Genomic DNA, 20,341 nt, shown 5'->3' with positions numbered 1-20,341 from the left:
TCTCTCTCTCTCTCTCTCGTTTGTGTTTCTCGATGCAGTTTCTCTCCACGTGGTTGACATGATGCTATACTCTTGCATGCCTTTACCCTTCTAAACCCATGCATGTCTGCAGAGCAAGCACAGCCTCACTCTCACAGACATCTCCTGGGATCCCACCCCCTCCAGAACCACCGCTTCCTGGGGTTAGCTATTCATTCCATTCTTAGCATCTGCAAACATGAAATGGTCCCTCAGAAGCCCTAAAAGGCTTGTGTTCTCCCATAGACCCCATCCCACTGAGCACAACATTTAACATCTAATTTTAGGAATACCTCAGGACTTCTTTTATTTTTTTTTAGATTCTGCATAGCCTAGGTCTCTTTAACTCTCTTCCTAGAATGAGAAGAGAATAAGGACACTTTGGTAGAAGGGAAAGGAAGTTGAGAGCTTAGAGCCCAGAGCCAGCATACAGTAGAGGTGTGTGTGTGTGTGTGTGTGTGTGTGTGTGTGTGTGCGTGTGGTGGGGGTGGGTGAGGGCAGTCAGACCTACTGCAGGATCATAGTTAGAGTAGCCTCTGAATGCTTTGCCCTGTGGAAGAGGATTGGATGGCAGCTACCCAAGCTGTCTAGAGGATGGGTTTGCTTGTATTTCATAAACTCCAAGAAAAACCAAGACCAGATGTCCTAGTATGCAGTGAAAATCACACTGGTTTGGTTTTATATATATGTGTATGTATATATATACACATATATGTACATATATGTATATATATGTATATATGTATACACACACACACACACACATATAACAAAGACCCTAAATTGTCCACAAGTTCTATGACTCCTGTCAACACGAGAGGCACTCATACAGAGGTAGCATGTGCTAGAGGGAAAATTCAGGGAAGAGATTTGACTTTGTTTTTCCCCTCTCAGGAAACCCAGTGTGGCTCAAGTGTGGCTTTGAACGGGGTGATAAGCAGAAAAGTCAAAGGAACAAAATTTGAAAGAAATTTAAAATATATATATATATGAAACAAAAATATAGCATAAAGACTGAGGGGAGCCAGGTTCTCTGGGACTCTTTTCCACAGACCCGGGCAGTTTATTCCATCTCCCACCTGATGGTTTCAGAGTCCTTATATATGGGACCACAGACTCTCAGGACATTATAAGTTACTTGCTGCTGTGTGACAAATTATCCCCCACATTTAACACCGTAAAGAGACAAAGACTTGTTATCTAATGGTGTCTATGGTTGAACCTGCTTACCTGGTAGCTCTGGTCTACAGCATCTTATGAACCACCAGTGGGGATGCTGGCTGAGTTGTAGTTCCTGAAGGCTCCACTGGAGCTGGAAGAGACCCCATCTCCATGGTGGTGAGACTCTATGTCATCCACCTGAAACTGCCTCCAAGGAGTTAAAGGATGCAGCTGTTGTGGTCAGCAAGCTCAGCCCTGGTTTTTACAGAGGTCTGATCCCTTCACCAAATAAAAGACTCTGACCAGAGAGCCCAGGGCTGGGGGGGTGGGGGGGACGGGCAGGCCTAGGTCACATGCTTACTCTGGAGATCTGGAGATGGGGCTCAATCTCCCTGAACCATATGAGAGCAGAAGATAGGTAATTTTCAGAGAGAAGAGGGGGGTTTATAAGAAAAGCAAGGGAGTCGTGTTTTGGGGATAATCTAAAATAATCAATTGCATTGCCAATTCTTCTTGACCATTGAACATGTCTATCAAATACATCTTTGTGGGAGGATGGCAGACTGAGAACAGTAAACAGTAACCAAGCCTGTTCCTGCTCCCTCCTGAGTTTGCCTCCCATCCCTGCCTTCTCCTTCACTCCTCATGAATAAAAGGAGACCTCATACCTGAGGCAAACCTAGGATCTATCAGGCCCTTGCTCTATCCCGGATCAAAACTGCCTGGTTAGCACTTAGAAAAAAAGTTAACCCTAATTTACAGGATGATCCGTAAGAGGACCTAGGAGCCAGTGGGATGGCTCAGTGGGTAAGGGTGATTGCCGTCAAGTCCAACAACCTGAGTTCGAACTCCAAAGCACCCATGTTGAAAGGAGAAAACAGCTTCTACAAAGTTGTTCCCTGGTCTCCCCACAAGCCTGCAGTGATGAGCACATCATACTTCCCTCAACAGACAAAACAAACAGTAAATCCAAAAAAGGACCTAAGCCTAGAGCAAGTTAAAGTAAGAGGCCTTTGCCAGGTAGTTTTTCTCCTCTTCTATGTAACCTTGTTTCCTCCTTTGTGACACTAAAGGGCTAAGTCACTGTTCCTTGTTAAAGTGAGGACTCTAACATCCTTAACACCAAGACCCTACTGTCCCATTAAAGAGAACCTGGAGGAGGGTGGCAGGGTTTGATAGGTTTTTGTGACTAGGTTGACATTCCCATTGCAGGCTTGGCGGAAGTACGACACAGACAGGAGTGGCTACATCGAAGCAAATGAGCTCAAGGTATGAGGGGTCCTAGGGACGGTACAGAGGAGGGCAAGTTGTATGTACCCAGGAGCCACCCAAAGGTCTTTATGGTCATTTCACAGATGTTAAGGGGCTAGTGAAGTACAAGAAATGTAAGCTATCTAATTGATAAAGCTTAAAGATCAACTTTGGGGGGTATGGAAAGTAAGGGCGAGACCAGAGTCTTGGTGAGTCCAAAGAACCAGGGAGGGAAGCGATGTTGAATGGGGAACATGAGGTTGTGGACTCCTTAGAGACCAAATGCTGACTTCTTTGAAGAAGTCCTGTGCCAGCAATAGGAAGCTACCGGACCAGGCATTCAACCAAAACACACTTTTTGGCACCTGAGGATTCAATATAGGCACTCTTGAGGAAATTCCAGAAGATTGGCTATCTAACTTAGACCTCTATCCCAATTCTTCTGGGAAACCAGTGACTCTTGGGCATAGCTGGGCCCTTTATTGAGTTCTGAGAAGGGAGTCAAAGCCAGTCTCTACCTTCTCTTCTATGTGCAAGGTTATATGTCGCCAGGAGCCACACAAAGCCCTTTATGGTCATACCACAGATGGTAAGAAAGTTAGAGAAATGTAAGCTATATAAATGGTAGAGCTTAAAGATCAGCTCTGATTTTTTAAAGGAGTAAGTAAGTGAATGTGGGAGGGGGAACTAAATGAGGAAATTGGGCTCTGAACAGGCCTTTGGTATTTCAGGGATTCCTGTCCGACCTCCTGAAGAAGGCCAACAGGCCCTATGATGAACCTAAACTCCAGGAGTACACCCAGACCATAGTAAGTGATATCATTGCCTCTCTTCTAGTGTTGTGGGGTATGGGTCCTGAGCCCTGAGACTTCTAATGGGCAGGGTTCTTTCTCTGCCCATGCTTCAGGCTTATGTCAAGTGTCTCATGATAGTAAGTGAAAGTTCAAAGCACCATACATCCTTGAAGGTTCTCCCTGAACTGACTCCCATGGTGATATTGGGCTTAAGGGTTCTCTGTCTCCATGGGAACTGATAAAGCTCCAGGAGAAGATGAACCTCAAGAGGGTGGGCCTATGTCCACAGTGATGGCTGTTGTGTCTCACCATCCCAGAGGTACTGAATCGTCACTGGCTCCCCTAGTGACTAAGACCAGGCTGGTCCCTAGCTTCAAGTGACCCCAGTGCAGATGACGGCAGGTGAAGGCCCTTAAATGAGAAGTTCAGATAACCCAGCTACCCCTTTCTGTCCCCAACAGCTACGGATGTTTGACTTAAATGGAGATGGCAAATTGGGCCTCTCAGAGATGTCCAGGTATGTGCTTTTCCTGCCCCTGGTGTCACTTTGAACAGGCTCCTGTGCTGTTATCCCCATCTGAGTCCAAGACAAAACCAGCTGGAACTTCGTATTCCCCACCCCCAACCCCTGACTCCCATAGTGTCAGGCTTCCTCACTGTCCCCACTGCCTCTCTGCCCGCCCCAGGAACTGGAAACCTTGCTGCCACACTTTGTCCATTTCTTTCTTCCTTTTTTTGAAACATTCTACCCAACTCCTGTTTTATAAAGTGCTCAGCGATTGTTTCCATAACGATTGTTTCCATGGCTACAGATGCTTCCTCTAGACACTGCTTCCTATCTGAGTGTCTGCTGCCCATGGCACATCCTCTAATCTCTGTTCTAATATTTTCTTTCCAGACTCTTGCCTGTACAAGAAAACTTCCTGCTGAAATTTCAGGTACAAACGTTGCTTTGCTTTCTTTTGGCTTTCTCTGTTCCCCTCATCTCTCGGAGCTTCAGCCTTCTGCCTGCCTTTGTTCCAACACCAACACACACACACACACACACACACATATGCATGCATGCACCAAATCATGCAGACTTATATGATTTCTTACACATTTACCCTCTCTTTCCCTTGTTTATACTTTGGGGTTTCATTTCTTTAACTCTTTGGTCTTTCCAGGGTATGAAACTGACCTCAGAAGAGTTCAATGCCATCTTCACATTTTATGACAAGGTGAGAGGGAACAGTATGGAGTAGGAAGGAAGACTCCCTGTCACCTGTGGTAACAATGGCCATGCATTCCAGAAGGGGCACCTGGGCCTGTGGTTTCTTTCTTCTGCTTTGTGGGAAAACAAATGACATTTGATTCCTAATCTACAGAAGCCCACAGATTTTGCTCAGAGACACATGTGGACATGGTGGAGCTGGGTCATGATATGGCGGTAGAAATGGTCTTTTGTTTGGTTGCTTTGGCTTTCCTCCTCCTCTTCCTCCTCCTCCTCCTCCTCCTCCTCTTCCTCCTCCTTCTCCTTCTTCTTCCTCTCCCTCCCCCCCCTTGCTCTTCCTTCCTTTCTTTCATTTCAATTTTGAGACAGGGTCTTTCTATGTAGCCTGAGATGTGATCAGATTCTTCACCCTCTGGTCTCGCCCTAGACTCTTGAGTGCTGGGATAACCAGCTTGTGCATGTTTATACTGCCATACAGAGCTCAGTCAGTTGTTTTCCGGGTCTTTGGGAGTGAGAGTCATATCCTAGCTCCACCCCAATCTTAGCTGTCCCCTGCCCACGTGACTCTGATGGTCTCCTTTATAACTAAAGGGTTGGTGGGTAGACTTAACAGCTATACTCAGTTACCTCTAAGCTTCTGTGACCGCATTTATATTTGTAATGCAAATAAGAAACACCACCAGAAAAGCAGCCAGTTTGTACTGAGCTGTCTGGTATTAACTGCTATTGACAGAATTAAGTGCATTATTCTGTCCTATGGTCTGGACACTTTTCTTTGTAGACAAACAGAAAGGTTAGATGCATTCTCTAAACACACATGCACACACAGTCACACACACACATACTCTCACATACACTCACACATACATATACACACTCTCTCACACTCACACATATATACACACACTCTCTCACACACACTCACATACGAAACTTACACACACATACATACAAAACTTACACACACACATACTTTCATACACACATGCACACACTTTCACACACATACGTGCACACTCAAACATACAGACACTTCCCCACACATTTAAATACACACACATACCCTCTCACATACACAACATACTCAAATACACTCACATACACACGCACCTCACACATACATACCATCTTTCATACACACTCACACACATACACATGCACACGCACACACACACACACAGAGGCACGCACGCACTCCAGAGCTCTTGAAATTAGGTAGTGGAAAGAGCTGTGGTCAGGATGACTGGGGTCTGGATTTAAGAGCACTGTGCTGACTGCTCTCTGCTGCCACCTTCAGGATGGAAGCGGCTACATTGACGAGAATGAGCTGGACGCCCTCCTGAAGGATCTCTATGAGAAGAACAAGAAGGTGAGGAAATGAGCCCAGGAGTGGGTTAGGGTCCCAGGGCTGGGAGAGATGAGCACACTCAAAGAGAAAAAGAGGGGGATGAATTCTTTTATCTCTGATCTGCGATGACAAGACAGTTGCAATTTGTGGAGTGGGTGTCTTTTTGGAGGGATTGATTTAAAATACACAACAAAATTTGTCATTGTAAAAGAATATGCCCTAGTGGTATGCAACATACTCTTCACCTGTGTAAGTACCGCCATCTCCATAAGTCTCGTCCAGTGAAACTGAAACCCAATACCCACAATCCCACTCTCTCTCATCTTCTCCTTGCTGTCCTGCAATCTTGCATCTGTACATTCATTGCTGTGGGTGCCATGTAGAAGGGGAATTACGTGACCACTTCATGGTTGGTTAATTTCATTCAGCATGTTGAAATCAAGGCTCATCCGTGTTATAGCATGTTATAGCTCTCCTTTTAGAGCTGAGTGATAATTGTCATCCTGCCTACCTGCTTGTCACCTAAGCAAGCCCCCATGTGTTGGCTGTTGTGAATGATGATGAATAAGTGCAATATTGATATAGCCCATTCTGGAGAAGTGTCAGCCAAACGGCCGTCATGAAAGACTTTTAACACACAGAGAGAGATTTGGGAGGGCAGGAGCTGAGAGGGGTAAAGATTGTTCCAAACCCATTAACTGAAGAATCTAGTGCTGGGGAAGAGGCTAGGAGGGAATCACTGATGAGCTTGGTTCTTGCAAAGGTCAAGAAAACCAGCAATTTTGTGCCTGGTACTGCCTTTAAGGAATCTTCCAGGAATGCCCCCACCAACACACACACACACACACACACACACACACACACACACACACACACTCCTCATGGTCTCACCTCAGTACCCTCAGTGGGAGGAATCCGGTGGAATGGCGACCAGCAGACAGCCTTTGCAGCTGTCTCCCTTCATCTGCCAGAAGATAGCTTTCACTGAGAAAATGACTGCCGCTTTCTTTAATTAAATAGCAAACGCTCTGTAACTTCTAGAGCTGTCTAACTGCCTCAGCTGCCAAATAAGAACTAAATTTAATGCTCAATTTCAGGAAAAAAAAATTCGCTGCAGCCTCTGGGTCCATTTGTCTCTCTTTGCCAGTACTTTCTGGTCTCTCTGGCTTCACCCTGCATATCAGTCTTTATTGATTTGAACCTACATTTACATTTTAATATTACCTACACACACTTCGGATAAGAGAGTCAGGGACTAAATGATAAGGATTCAAACAGTTCCTAGGAAGAAGAAAGCCTTTGGCAGAGCCAGTATGAGAACTCAGGAAACCCTTTTCCTGACACTACATCCCAAAAGAAAATCATTTCTGTGGCTATATGTGCTCAAATGAATATTAGGGCGCTGGAAGAAAAACCATCACTGACTTGCATTGCATGAATGAGGCATAGTCTTTCTAAGGCCATGCCTGTCACTTGAGGTTAGTGAAGTCTGCACAGACACATGCACTAAACTTCAGAGTGACCTGCAGGTCCTGGTCCTCAATCCACTGGGCTCCTCCTTAGTTAATATGAAGAACAGAGACTAGAGCTCTGCTGCCTCTGCAGGTTGGCCCCGGATGTGCATACAAAGGAAAGGAAGGAGTCAGGGGCTGGGATTTGGAAGCAACTCTTGAAGGCTGAGGAATGGGGTATTAATAAGGCTGCTTACATGGGAGTCTTCCACGTATGCCAGGCTCCAGACTTGGCACCTGGGCACTAAGAGAGTGAATCAGCAAACGGAAAGACTAAATTCCAGCACCTGAGCCAGAAAGGGAAAGGGCCATTTTTGGTGAGCTCACAGAGCAGGTGTGGCCTCGTTTTAACAGAGCCTGCTCGGGCTGTGATAAGGTTTCTAAGCAGATTACTGCTGGAGGCTCCAGAAGGGATGGGCTGACGGAAATGAACATCAATAGTTCTCAATATCCCTAAGGCCTTTCCCAAGTTTTGAACAGAATTGCAAGACATAAAATTAGGCTGTCTCTCCCTGACACACTGCCCCCTGGGAATTTTCTTTCAAGCCTTGGGTTGATACAACACCCCTCCCCCAAAAGGAGGGCTTTTCCTTGATAACATGTAAATGATGCATAGTTAGGCACCTATCCTTCCCCCAGTGTGTACAAATTACACAGCCTTTTCAGGAACTTTACAACATTAGGAAAGATGTTCCTCAATGTGTGCAAAATACCTTTGGGCGGGGACCATTGGCATAAAGCTAAGAATAGCTGATTCGAGAGGTTGTCTCCAGACTGTATAAGGAAAACACTTGACAGAGTATAGAGACCGCAACTGTCACCACAGTAGTCCCCCTCTCCGGACCGATGGCCATCACCACACCTCCTTGAGACAAGGGTTATTGGTGTCCCCATTTTTCAGCTAACCTTGCTGAGCCCCAGGAAAGTTGACTGCTTTCCTCAAAACAATGCAACCAATCAGTGAGAGGATTTTAACCCAGTTCTACCTGACTGCAAAACCCACGCCTTTTGTCCATCTGGACTCTTTGTCCTAGGATGAGTTAATAGGAAAATTTGTTGGGTGTGACTGTGTTGGGGACAGGGGACTCCTTTGGGCAAGGCCATGCACTAAGCCCACGCTCACCTCTTTCTCCCTCCTAGGAGATGAACATCCAGCAGCTCACCACTTACAGGAAGAGTGTCATGTCTTTGGCTGAGGCTGGGAAGCTCTACAGAAAGGACCTGGAGATTGTGCTCTGCAGCGAGCCCCCAGTGTAAAGGGGTAAAGGGACAAGGGCTGCTATGGCGCCTCCCTTAAACCCCGCCCCCACTGCCCCAACTCTCTTGACACTCCTTCCCAGACCTCCCCACCCCTGCCACCTTGCACACACCAGCCTGTGGAGCTGGAAAGGAGAGATGGAGAGAGGGTGACTGGTAGCGTTCCTTTGAGCTGCACCGGCCTATCCCTGACCCTGATGGACAGTTTGTGCCTGCAGTGGGTCACCAGCCACATGGATGGTGGGCGGGGGCATGGGTGGAGCTTCCCTAATCTCTTTGCTCTGATGCATGAGCTCCTTCGCTGTATGATTTCGGCTTCTGAGTCCCACAGAGTGGACTCCTTCCTCTTGCTGTGTCACCCCCTCCTTTCTACCCCAGGCCACCACTGACTCCGGATTTCCAGGTTCTGCCCACCAGCTTGCTAATGATCTAGCTGTCTTCTCAGAGCTACTGTGGAGGGTGACCACCCTCGCCTTGTGTTCTTGACTTGTGTGTTCCTTTTATCTTTGGGTTCCCCTGTCTTCTTGTTTACCAAAGAAGAGTTTACGGAGAATAAAGTGGAAATGTTCTGCTGTGGACACTTGCCCATTTCTTGTCACGGGCAACGTTTCTCTGTAACGAAGGGTTGGCCTGACATAGGGACAGGGAGGGCACCGGGGCCACCCGATGGGGCTTTAGGACATCCCCCACCCCAAGACTTCGCTGGTGTGGTGCCACATACCAGGAGGACCGGGAGCTCAACAGGATCCTTGGATACACTGAGTTTGAGGACAACCCCTCCCAAACAGGAATGAGGGTCTGGTGGTGAGGGCCCAGTTGGCAAAGCACTCACCTTGCAAGCACAAGGACCTGCGAATAACTCCAGAACTCATGTCAAAAGTTGCAGCTCAAGGGAGACAGAGGCAGGAGGATCCCTGTGGGGTTCTGGCCAGCTACTCTCAGCCAATCAGAGAGCCTGTCTAAAAGGAAGTTGATGGCATTTCTGAGGGTGACACCTGAGGTTGTCCTCTAGCTCCATTGACGGGGGGTGGGGGAGGACACATACACACACCTGCACATGAAGGAACTTTAAAAAAAAAAAAGACTTTAAAACACTATGGCTTTCATTTACTATCCCAGTTTGCTTTCCCATTGCTGTGATAAACACCCTTGACTAAAATCAACTTCAGAAGGAAATCATTTGTTTGGATTCTATCTTATAGTTGAGGGAAGTCTGACAGGAACTCAAGGCAGGGGACGTAAAGGCAGGAACTGGAGACAGGAACTGAAGCGGAGTTGCTAGGCAGCTTTTTATTGCTTACTCAGCTATATTTCTTACACAGCCCAGGACCACCTGCCCAGGGGTGACACCACCCATGGTGACCTGGCCCTTCCCACACATTTGTTTGTTCTTTTTGTGTTTTGTTTATTTGTTTTTCTGAGACAGAGTTTCTCTGTGTGGCTTTATCTGTCCTGGGGCTTGGTTTGTATTCCAGCCTGGACCCAAACTCACACAGGATAGATCCACTTGCTTCTCTGCTTGCTCCCCCACCCCACCCCAGTTCCAATGCTGGGACTAAAGGCATGCACCCCTACACAGCCCCACATCAGTAATTAACCAAAGAAACGCCACAGGATTGCCCGAGGGCCATTCTGATGGAGTCTCCTGGGTGTCTCAAGCTTGTGTCAAGCTGACAGACACTAACCAGCACGTTTGTGATTGCTTGCTTGTTCCTACAACGAGCTGAGTTGTTGTTTAGTCCTGTTTTTGCTTTGTTTCTCTGTCTCAGTTTCGTGGAAGGCTTTCTGAACTCTGAGTCACTATATGGAACCATTACTTGGATATCCCCCTTCAACCTTTAAGAGAGATGCTATGATTCTAGTCTATAGTCAAGGCAACTGAAGATGAGTACTGAGTGCTGGGCTTTACAGCCCGTGGGCAGTTGGGAACAGAGCCAGGGTACGGCTCTTAACAACCTGGACTCACCTTCTAAAGTGCTGCCTCCCTTGTAGTAGAGATACCCATGGTAATGTAGCAAAGCCTTCACTTCTCTCCACAAAGTGAAAATTGCCCAGCACCACCTGATCAGATACCCCATACTGTAAGGTCAGCTTGGCCTTTGGGTCCGCAGAGCTGTCAGAGATCCTAGAACAGAGAGAGAGCTCATTTTTTTTAGACTTTTATTGTTTTTCTAAAAGATTCACTTTAATAGCACTGCTTTATTTAATCCCCAACAATTCTATGAGACAGATACTAAACAGATGAACAGATGAAGGCTCAGACGCTGAAAACATGTTCTGGGTGTCACAGCTCCTAAATGGCAGTTAGAATGTACATGTGGCTGATCACCTGTGGAAATGTCCTTCTGTTTAATATCCAGAAGCCCATTTGGAGCAATAGTCAAAGATTCTACCCATGTGAATCAAATGCAACACTCATTTCTATCTCAGCCATTCCCCATTTCTGAGAGAACCCAACCCTACTCACAGGACAGATGGCCCAGGGCTGTGTCACCTGACTTCTGCCCCTTTCCCTGTACCTGACTGGGCTTGTGCAAACATCTGATCCAAGCTGCTGGAATTGGAGGCTGAGACCCACACTGCCAGGCAGGAGATGTCATCCTGAGCTGGCAGGTGTATGGCTTTGAGACTAGAGCTGGTGCTGGGGTTAAGTTTGGAGGCTGGGAAAAGCAGAAACTCAAACCTCAGAAGAGGGCAGGGAAGGTCAGTCAGCTAATAGTGAAGAAAAGAGTCAGAGGAAGCTAAATGTGGGAAACCAAGGGCCAAAGACAGATGAAAAGGGAGAAAAAAAACTGGAGGGAGGAGGGGAAAGGTTGTGGAATGGAAAGAGGAAGAAGGGAGGGATAGAGAGGAAGGGAAGGAAGGAGAAGAGAGAAGAAGGGAGGGAAGGAGAGGAGGGAGGGGGGAAATGTGGCATGAGGGAAGCTACCAAACAGTACCTGTGCCCCTCTGGTTTTCCACTACTATCTCCATGGACGAGGAGCCGTCCACACTGTGACCTGGAACACTCCTTGCTCTGAGTTTTGGGCCAAAACCCCAACCCTGGGCAAGCTGACGGAAAAGATGTCATAACATAGGATATGGAGCATAGAACTGGGTCCTGTCTACTTGGCTGATGCACCTGGCTGCTGATGCCCTTTCTCTGGGGCATGCATTCTCCCTGGTCAGAGGGGAAAGCTGCGCTCTCCTGATGCTGTGGTCTTTCTAAAATGAACTCTGTTGGTTAACCCTGAGCCAAAGTATCTGTGCATCAGGACAAAAAAGAGGTACAAGAAATCTCACAGGTACCCAGTGCCATCTGTAGCAGTCATCAGCCTCCTCTATGTGGGAGCGACACATCGATTAGCAGGGGCTGTGATGGGACTCATTTGGACCATTTCTCTCCCTTCATGGCTGCCTGTCAGCTAATCTCCATGTCCTGGAAAGGCAACAAGGCCACATCTCTGCTTTAGAAGAGAAGCTTCAAACCCCAAATAGAAAGTTGACAGTAATGAAGCCACATTCAGACCCAACCTTAAAGAAATCTCTCTCAGCAAGTTTCCCCTTTGAAAGCTCTTCAAAGCCAGGCACTGTTCCATATAACCCTATTACAGAGGGAAGCCCTAGGAGCAGAGCTCACCCTGGGAATCTCCCAGGCCCTGGTGCACTAAGGTTTTCTGGAATTGAGAGCAGAGCTCAGTAGTAGGAAAGCATATATAATGAGACCTTATATCAATCCTCAGAAAAACTGAGGGAAGGATGGAGAGAGAGAGACAGACAGACAGAGATAGAGAGACAGACAGGGAGACAGACATGGAGAGACAGAGTCAGACAGAAACAGAGACAGACAGACAGACAGACAGACAGACAGACAGACAGACAGACAAAAACAGGGAAGGGAGAGAGGAAGGGAGGGAGAGAGACAGACAGACAGACAGACAGACAGAAGGGAGGGAGAGAAATTTTTTTCTATGTTTGGGGTGTGTGCTCCAGAAAAGATAATGTATTCATGTTAACGGTATTTTGAGGGAGGGTCTTCAGAGGTAATTAGGATCACATAAAGTCATGAAGATGCAGCTCTGCTATCCAAGAAGAGGACAGAGGATGAGGCGGGGTAAGCAAGATGGCTCAGTTGGTAAATGTGAGTCCACATGCATGAGGGCCTGAGTTTGGACCCTGGCACCCATGTCAAAAGCCCAGCAAGTCTATAATCACAGTGCTAGGGAGGTGGAGACAGACAGCCCCTGGAAGCTTGCTGGCCAGCCAGTCTATGGATCAGCAAGTTCAGTGAGAAACTCTGTCTCAAAAGATTAAGGTGGAGAGCAATCAAGAAAAACGACCAATGTTAACCTATGGCCTCTATGTGCATGTACGTAGATGTGCACACACATGAATACATATACCACATATATTAAACAACAACAACAACAAAAAACAACAACAAGAAAACCTAAGATGGCATACTTGTGTCTCACCATTTGTTGCTTTTCACCAGGTTACACAGTGAGAGTCCTCCTCACCAGATGTCTCCAGAATAACCAGTCGAATAAACCTGTTCATTTTAGTCTGTGGCATTCAGTTATAGCAACAGAAAATGGACTTAAATGTTTTCTAATGTCAACTAACCCCCAACTGCCCCAGCTTCTAACACAGAAGGCAGGAGAAACTCCCTCCTAAGGGAAAGAAATAAGCCCACAGGCTTTGGCTCTTCTTAGGAAGGGAGGGAGGAGGAGGAGGAGGAAGATGGTAACCAGAACATTCTACAGTTAGCTGGAGCTAGTTGCATGCTATGGCGCTCAAGGCCAAGATGGGGATGTTGCCAGAGGAAGCTGGTTTGTTCACCTCGCACCATGTCACCAAAAACAATCCTGTAATGTGAATTCCATTGTAGTTCTTTGAAGAAAATGCTAACAATCTATTTTCCCCAACACATGCTTTTGACCATGGGGAGATGTCAAGAAGACAAAGATGAGGGGGCAGGTCTTGTGGCTTGGGAAGCAAGGCTCTGCGCAGTCAGGTGATCCCATAATAGGACTTCCTTTGGTGTGCTCTAGTGCCTTGGATGTGTGGCCCGTTGGCATGGGACACCACCACTTCCTCTGGGAACCCCTGGCTGGCATCGCAGTGTCTGGGTTGGGACAGGCATCATGTGTTTTACTCCACTGTCTTCATTCAACACATCTTTACTGAGTCTCTTCGTGACATCTATGCTCAAAGATAGAATGGTTGGGAAGAATATAATAAAAAGGTATAGGAGCCATAAGGGTTTCAAAGAAAAGATAAACACAGAAATGGGGATGCTCTTTGAGATTCTCTGTAAATGGGGAATATTAAAGATTCAAGCAGACACCTAACCAGTGTAAGACTTAGCCAGGCTGCCACACGAAAGCAAAGAGTAACTGGGAGCCTATCACAGAGTTGAGCCTTGGAGGACAACTGGCTCAATGGGACAAGGAGAGGTATTCAGATTTAAGACATGATAGCTAGCCTCCTGTTGACTTCATCAGGATACCAGAAAATCGGTGGCACCTTTGCATTGGGGTGATTTGGGGAGGACACTACCTTTAGAACAATTCTTTACAGGGTGTCTTAGTCAGGGTTTCTATTCCTGCACAAACATCATGACCAAGAAGCAAGTTGGGGAGGAAAGGGTTTATTCAGCTTACACTTTCACATTGCTGTTGATCACGAGAGGAAGTCAGGACTGGAACTTAAGCAGGTCAGGAAGCAGGAGCTGACGCAGAGGCCATGGAGGGATGTTCCTTACTGGCTTGCTTCCCCTGCCTTGCTCAGCCTGCCCTCTTATAGAACCCAAGACTTCCAGCCCAGGGATGGCACCACCCACAAGGGGTCCTCCCCCCTTGATCACTAATTGAAAAAATGCCCCACAGCTGGATCTCATGGAAGCACTTCCCCAACTGAAGCTCCCTTCTCTGTGATAACTCCAGCCTGTGTCAAGTTGGCACACAAAACCAGCCAGTACACAGGGGAACAATTTACAAAGTGTGGATGGGGCCTGAAGGACCCAACTGTAGGTGTGCAGTAACCAGGACCAGTGCTAAGGAGAGTTGGCTCTCACATGTGGGGTTGGGGATGGGAAACGGCTGCCTCTGGCAGTAAAACGGATAGGATTCAAGAGACATCCATTCAAATGTCTCTGCCTTCTCTGTGTCTGCTTATACCTTCCTACCTTGTAAGCCCAGGGGGACTGCTTTCTCCCCACAGTGTAGGAGATTCACCTCTGCAAATCTTCAGGTTTGCTTATTTCATTGAGGCCTTGAAGAAAGGGCAAATAAACTGGGTGCTATGGCTTGGGACTTTAATCACAGAACTCGGGAGGCAGAGGCAGGCAAATCTCTTGAGTTCAAAGACAGCCTGGTCTACAGAGCAAGTACCAGGATAGCCAGAGCTACATAGAGAAACCCTGACTTGAAAATAAAACACACACACACACACACACACACACACACACACACACACACACCAAAGAAAAGGTAAATAGAGAAGATTCACCTCAGTCATTTCTGCCCTTTGCCCCCTGGGAGATTAGAGACCCTCTAAGACTATCCTAGATGACTTATTCACCCTGTATTCTGAAATGCCTATACTTTGAAAATTCTTTTTCCTCTGTGTCCTCTCTGAAGAATCCAGGTGACTCCAAAATCTTTAAACCCCCTTTTGTCGCCATAGAAACTGTGGGCTGCAACCATTTGAAATCTGTTTTCTTTTCTACCTGCCTATTATCACTGTCGCCACTGCTGATAATTCTCTCAGAAATTGTGATTGTTTCTACCTGCAGTGGAGAATCCATGTTCCATTTCCCTCTGTCCTTCTTGAATAATGAATTGACCCAATCCCAGAATATTCAGGTTGTTTCCTGGGGCCCCGTCTCCAGTGACAATTACTAATTCAGCCCAGGTCCCACGAGACAACAGATGGTGCCTTCAAATTGCATCACTCAAGGGGGATTTGTTACAAAGGTCTTTTATAAACATGTGGATTAACTACAAGGGACCCGTGAGTACTGTGAAGAACTGGGAACTGTGACAATGGATTTGGCTGCTAACACTTCAGGCCACAAGGAGTAAGAGTAAGAAGCCACCAGGAACAGGAGGGACTAGTTCTACAGTGTGTCACATATTGGTTCAAACACACAGCTAGTCCCAGGTTAAACTCTGTCTGGGGCAGGGGTCAAATCCTGGGTCTCTCCTGTGTGAGCAAGCATTCTACACCAAGCTCCATCGCCACATCCCCTGCCCCCAAGTTAACTGTTAAGGTAAATATTATGTTCCCAGTCTACTGGTTTCCATCCATCTCCTTTAAGTTCTACATTTAGACCTGAATATTGAACACAAACCCTAACCACTAGATAAGGAGGAGGAGGAGGAGGAGGAGACAATGATGATGATGATGAAGACAATGATGATGCCAGGGGTCTATTGTGGAGTCCACACCCGCCAGCCTCAAGGACAAAAGGCAAGGCTGGGAAGGGTGGAGACCAAAGAAAAGGGGGCTTGGAAGATGTCTAGCACATTCAGACAAAGACAAGTATCTGTGGATACCTGGGTGTATGGATACAAAGTTCTGGAAGGAGTTGAGATGGAGATGAAAATCTGAAAAGCATCTGTGGAAAGATGGAATCGGGGAGTTAAGAACACACAGCACGAGTGGGAAGTCTAAGACAGCATCACTTGGCCTCCTGGTGGATTGAGAGCTGAAAAAGAGCAGGGTTGGCTGGGGAGTGGACAGAAATCAAGAAGGGAGGCCCCCTGAAAGGACAAGTCCCCATGAAAGGTCTCAGACCTTGCTCAGACACACAAGGGCTGAGAGTATAAGTGGCTCAGCTCCTTGGGGCTGGGGGTTGGGTCCTAAGGGCAGCCAGTGGTGGTCTCAAGAGTCAATGAGTGAATGAGTAAGCCCACCGTCGGGTGGGAGGAGGGGGCCAGCCTGAGTTTAACTTGGAAAGTGCTTCTAGGAAATGATCCAACCATGGCTCTGGGAGGCCATGCGTCATCTGCCTCTCAGGAGCTTTGAGGCGGGTCCTTCAGTAGAACGTAGACCTGCACATCTCCAACCAACTCAGGCAAAATGATGAGAATTGCTGGCCAAAAGCCACGCTACCTCATCTAGTCAGGAGCTCTCCCAGGACAACCTGAACTGGCGATGGACTGAAATGCCAGCGCTCTTCCTTTTGTTTCTGCTCTAATCTGATGGCTTGATTTTTCTCAGACTAATATCCTCCATACAGTGGGGAAACATGTCCATTGCTGGCTATATTCCCAGAATCTAGAGCATGCCAATGCATAGCAGATACCCAATAAAGCATTTGTTGAGTGAACTAATTGGCTCCAAGTAGAACGAGGCACTACGTTTCCCCATAGTTACAGATCCAAATGGCAAAGGTTTGACCCTTCTTAGATGCAATCTCTGGCCATTTGGACATGGGCCAGCAGGTTGTGATCCTCATTAAACCTGAAAGGATGGGATGAGAAAGGAAATCCCAAAGGAGGAATGAAAGATTCAAGAGAAAGACACTACAAGGGGTTGAGGTCACCCAGCAAATCCCCATATTGAAAAATATATTTTGTGTGGTTTAAAAAGACATTACCTCATCATCATAGTCATCATCATCATCTACTGGTTAGAGTTTGAGTTCAATATTTAGAAGTGTGCTTTGGGGAAGTGATTGGAACATGGGAATGCTAACTTAATCAATAGGTCAATCTACTGATAGTCATGGTTGGTCTATTGGAAGCTGGTGGAAACTGAGGAAGGTGGAGCCTCAGAGGAGGGAGGGGGTTTCTGGATGAGTAATTTGTTTCTGGTCCCCTCTGCTCTCTGTTTCTTGGCCATCTGTGAAGTAAGTGGCTTTATTCTACCACACATACCCTGCCATGCTTGGCCACCACAGAACCCCACAGGGATGGGGCTAACTGCATGGACTGAAAACCTCTGAAGTTGTGGTCTAAAATGAACCTTTCCACCTGTTTTTCCCAGGTATTTTGTCATGACCATGGCACGCTGACAATAAAACATTTTCTTTCACCTCAAAGGTCAGTTTTGTTCTTCAGCTTTAAAACAAACGTCATGCCTGTGCTAGCTTTCTGTTGCTGTGGTAAAACACTGACCAAAAGCAACTCGGGGAGGAAAGGATTAATTTCATCTTTCTAGTCCCAGGTAACAGCTCATTACTAAGGGAAATCGGGGCAGGAATCCAAGGTAGGTCCCTGGAATGGGGAACCGAAGCAGAGGCCATGGAGAAGTGCCTCTTCCTTGCCTGCTCCTTGTGACTTGCTCATTCTGCTTTCTTAGAGAACCCAGGACTAGGACCTGACCAGAGATGGCACTGCCCTCATTATTAATAAAATGTCCACAGGCCAACCTGATGGAGGCAGTTCCTCCACTGAGGGTCTATCTTCCCTGATGATTCTAGTTTGGGTCACACACATGGCAGTTTGGGGGTCTTAAAGTAGCCCGAGTCCTGGGCCCTGCAATAAGCATGCTCCTTGGAGAGGTCAGCCCTGAAAGTGGCTGCTCCTTTGTAGGGACACACTATACCTCAGATGAAGCAGAGCACTCTGGTTTACACTATGGGGTTCCTCTGAACCTAGTACGCTCCAAGAGCACTCTTGTGTTTCAGTGTTGTGGACCTGAGTACACTTGTCAACCCAAGGAAAGATGCTAAAGAGGGGCGGGGCTTAGGACTTGCCCCAAGGTCTGCCTTAGTGTGCCAAGTCTCCCTCACATCCACCTTTTGCTTCCGTTCTAAGACTGCCATCCTCTGGTCAGTTTTCTTTCCTGGACTTTGAGGACCCACCCCCACACAGGGCCTTTCAAAGTACCATTCTCTGACACGTCACTAAAGAGTATGTGAGGGTGACCGGCAATGAAGGATGAGTGACGACACCAGTGAATGTTGGGGAAAAGCAAGGTTAAAACCACAGCAAGACACATCCGTGCACACCCATGGAAAACAATGACTTTCAAATGTTTTATTTCAACTTACAAAAGCAGAGTCTATTTCATCATTGGGGTTTACAGAGGACAGAATAGGGGCGCGCGCATGTGTGTGTGTGTGTGTGTGTGTGTGTGTGTGTGTGTGTGTGTATGTGTGTGCGTAGCTCCTCAGATGTAGGCTAGAAATAAATAGAACATTAACAGTAGTTTAAATAAATAAGAGATTGCATCAACACTCTCCTATTACGTCACATGGTCCTCTATACAATTACTTCTCATCCCGCTGTCTCACAGATCATGTCCGCCTACAGCAAGCCACCTGCTCCTGGATCAGCAAAGGTCACGGAACACTAACATGATACGGGCACTGCCTCTTGTCGGTCTGAGGAACCTCACATAGTCATTCACTGAGAGGTTGGATATCATTTCTAATGAGAGAAACAAGCTACGGAGCAGAGCCACCTGCTGGCAGAGCCTCACAGGCTGCAGTGGCATTCTTATCATAACCAAACATGTCAGAAAGGAGAGAGGCACGAGGAAGTCCTTTCATACACCAGTGGGAACTCCTGGCAAACATACATGATCCAAATGGATTTCTTAACATCATTTTGTCTGTACAAGTGGGACCTGAGGAATCCTGGGCAGATGCTCTTTGGATCTGGCAATTCTTCTTGTACAGATCTTACAGTAAGAGAACAAACTCTTTGCCTTTACAAGCCCTGCCCCACGACCCCGGGAAAAAAATGTTGGAAGACATGCATCCACATAAAAACTCATGCAAACAGACATTTACAGCATCATTTGTCATGGTTCTAAAGTGGAAGCAATTTAAATAGCCACCTACCAATGAACAGAGAAACAAAATGGCCGTACACATCCCTATAGTCGGGTACAATTTAATCACAAATAAGCACAGGGTACTGCTGCAGGCAACGACAAGGGTGAACCTCCAACTCAGGCTGCAGTGTGAACGAAACCAAGCAGAAAAGGCCACCCATACTGAAAAAAAAAATCAAATTTACGTGAAATATCCAGAATAGGCAAATCCATACAGACAAAATGTGGATTAGGAGTTCCCCTGGGCTGGAGATGTAGAAAGAATATGAAGTCTCACTTTGGAAAAAAAAATGTTTAGAATTAAAATAAGAGATAAGGTAGCAGCAATATTTAGACACCTAGATAATGTGCTAAAAACCATCAGCCTGTGCTCTTTAGCAAGGCAAAGGTACTCTCAGGGTTTTTATAACAGCCTATGCAGTAAGAATTGCCAAGTAAATAGTAAAATGAACACATACCATTTTAAAATGAGGTGTTTTGTATGAGACACTACAAATCCCACATACCACACCAGGAAGTATTCTGGTAAGGTACAGAACATCTGCCAAGCAGCACAGCCTTTTCAACACATGCAATAGTGTCACGCAGAACCTGTCTTCCAACTTGTCAGTCCTTATCAGATTTGGCTAAAATTTAATCCATCCCACAACTTCTTTTCCAGCATATGTATTATAAGACGACACAAACCAAACTCGATTTCTACACTTCCGTTGTTCATGAAGCCCCTCCACACTGAGGAACTAACTGTCATCTATCTAGAAAAAGAAGTCTGCTGGGACAAAACCATTTTCATTGCAACGCCAAAATGTTATCGCATTAACACACAGTGCTCTTTTCCAATGAGTCCGCTTTAAACCACAAGCATGCTGACTGTCAATAGCTTTAACCCCCATAAACAAAAGCTGTTTGGGTCATCTCAGTGGGTTTTCAGTGCATGGCAGGACAGCCACATCTTAAAACCCACTGCTGAGTAGGACTGGAGATGCAGGACGACACCTGTGAGTACGCCAGGGGG

At 46.6% G+C, this 20,341-nt stretch overlaps 1 protein-coding gene across 2 annotated transcripts in view; it reads left to right on the top strand.

Moving 5' to 3' along the window:
* Calb2 (calbindin 2) overlaps nucleotides 1–9,131 on the top strand; it is a 26,901-nt gene extending 17,770 nt beyond the window's left edge. The window contains exons 5-12 of one of the 2 annotated variants that reach the window (XM_031341420.1): nucleotides 2,392–2,448; nucleotides 3,162–3,239; nucleotides 3,686–3,741; nucleotides 4,123–4,162; nucleotides 4,391–4,444; nucleotides 5,735–5,806; nucleotides 8,437–8,557; nucleotides 8,932–9,131. In XM_031341420.1, coding sequence (XP_031197280.1) covers nucleotides 2,392–2,448; nucleotides 3,162–3,239; nucleotides 3,686–3,741; nucleotides 4,123–4,162; nucleotides 4,391–4,444; nucleotides 5,735–5,806; nucleotides 8,437–8,553 — 474 coding nt within the window. In that variant the 3' untranslated portion in view covers nucleotides 8,554–8,557; nucleotides 8,932–9,131. Of the gene's footprint in view, nucleotides 1–2,391; nucleotides 2,449–3,161; nucleotides 3,240–3,685; nucleotides 3,742–4,122; nucleotides 4,163–4,390; nucleotides 4,445–5,734; nucleotides 5,807–8,436 lie in introns of both variants that reach the window. The other variant, XM_031341419.1, reaches the window with a different exon arrangement.
* The last annotated feature ends 11,210 nt before the right edge of the window (nucleotides 9,132–20,341 follow it).

This window comes from Mastomys coucha, unplaced genomic scaffold, assembly GCF_008632895.1.
Source record: "Mastomys coucha isolate ucsf_1 unplaced genomic scaffold, UCSF_Mcou_1 pScaffold22, whole genome shotgun sequence".
Lineage (NCBI taxonomy): Eukaryota > Metazoa > Chordata > Mammalia > Rodentia > Muridae > Mastomys > Mastomys coucha.
The sequence above is the reverse complement of the archived record's forward strand: the minus strand, read 5'-3'. Positions and strand labels throughout refer to the sequence as shown.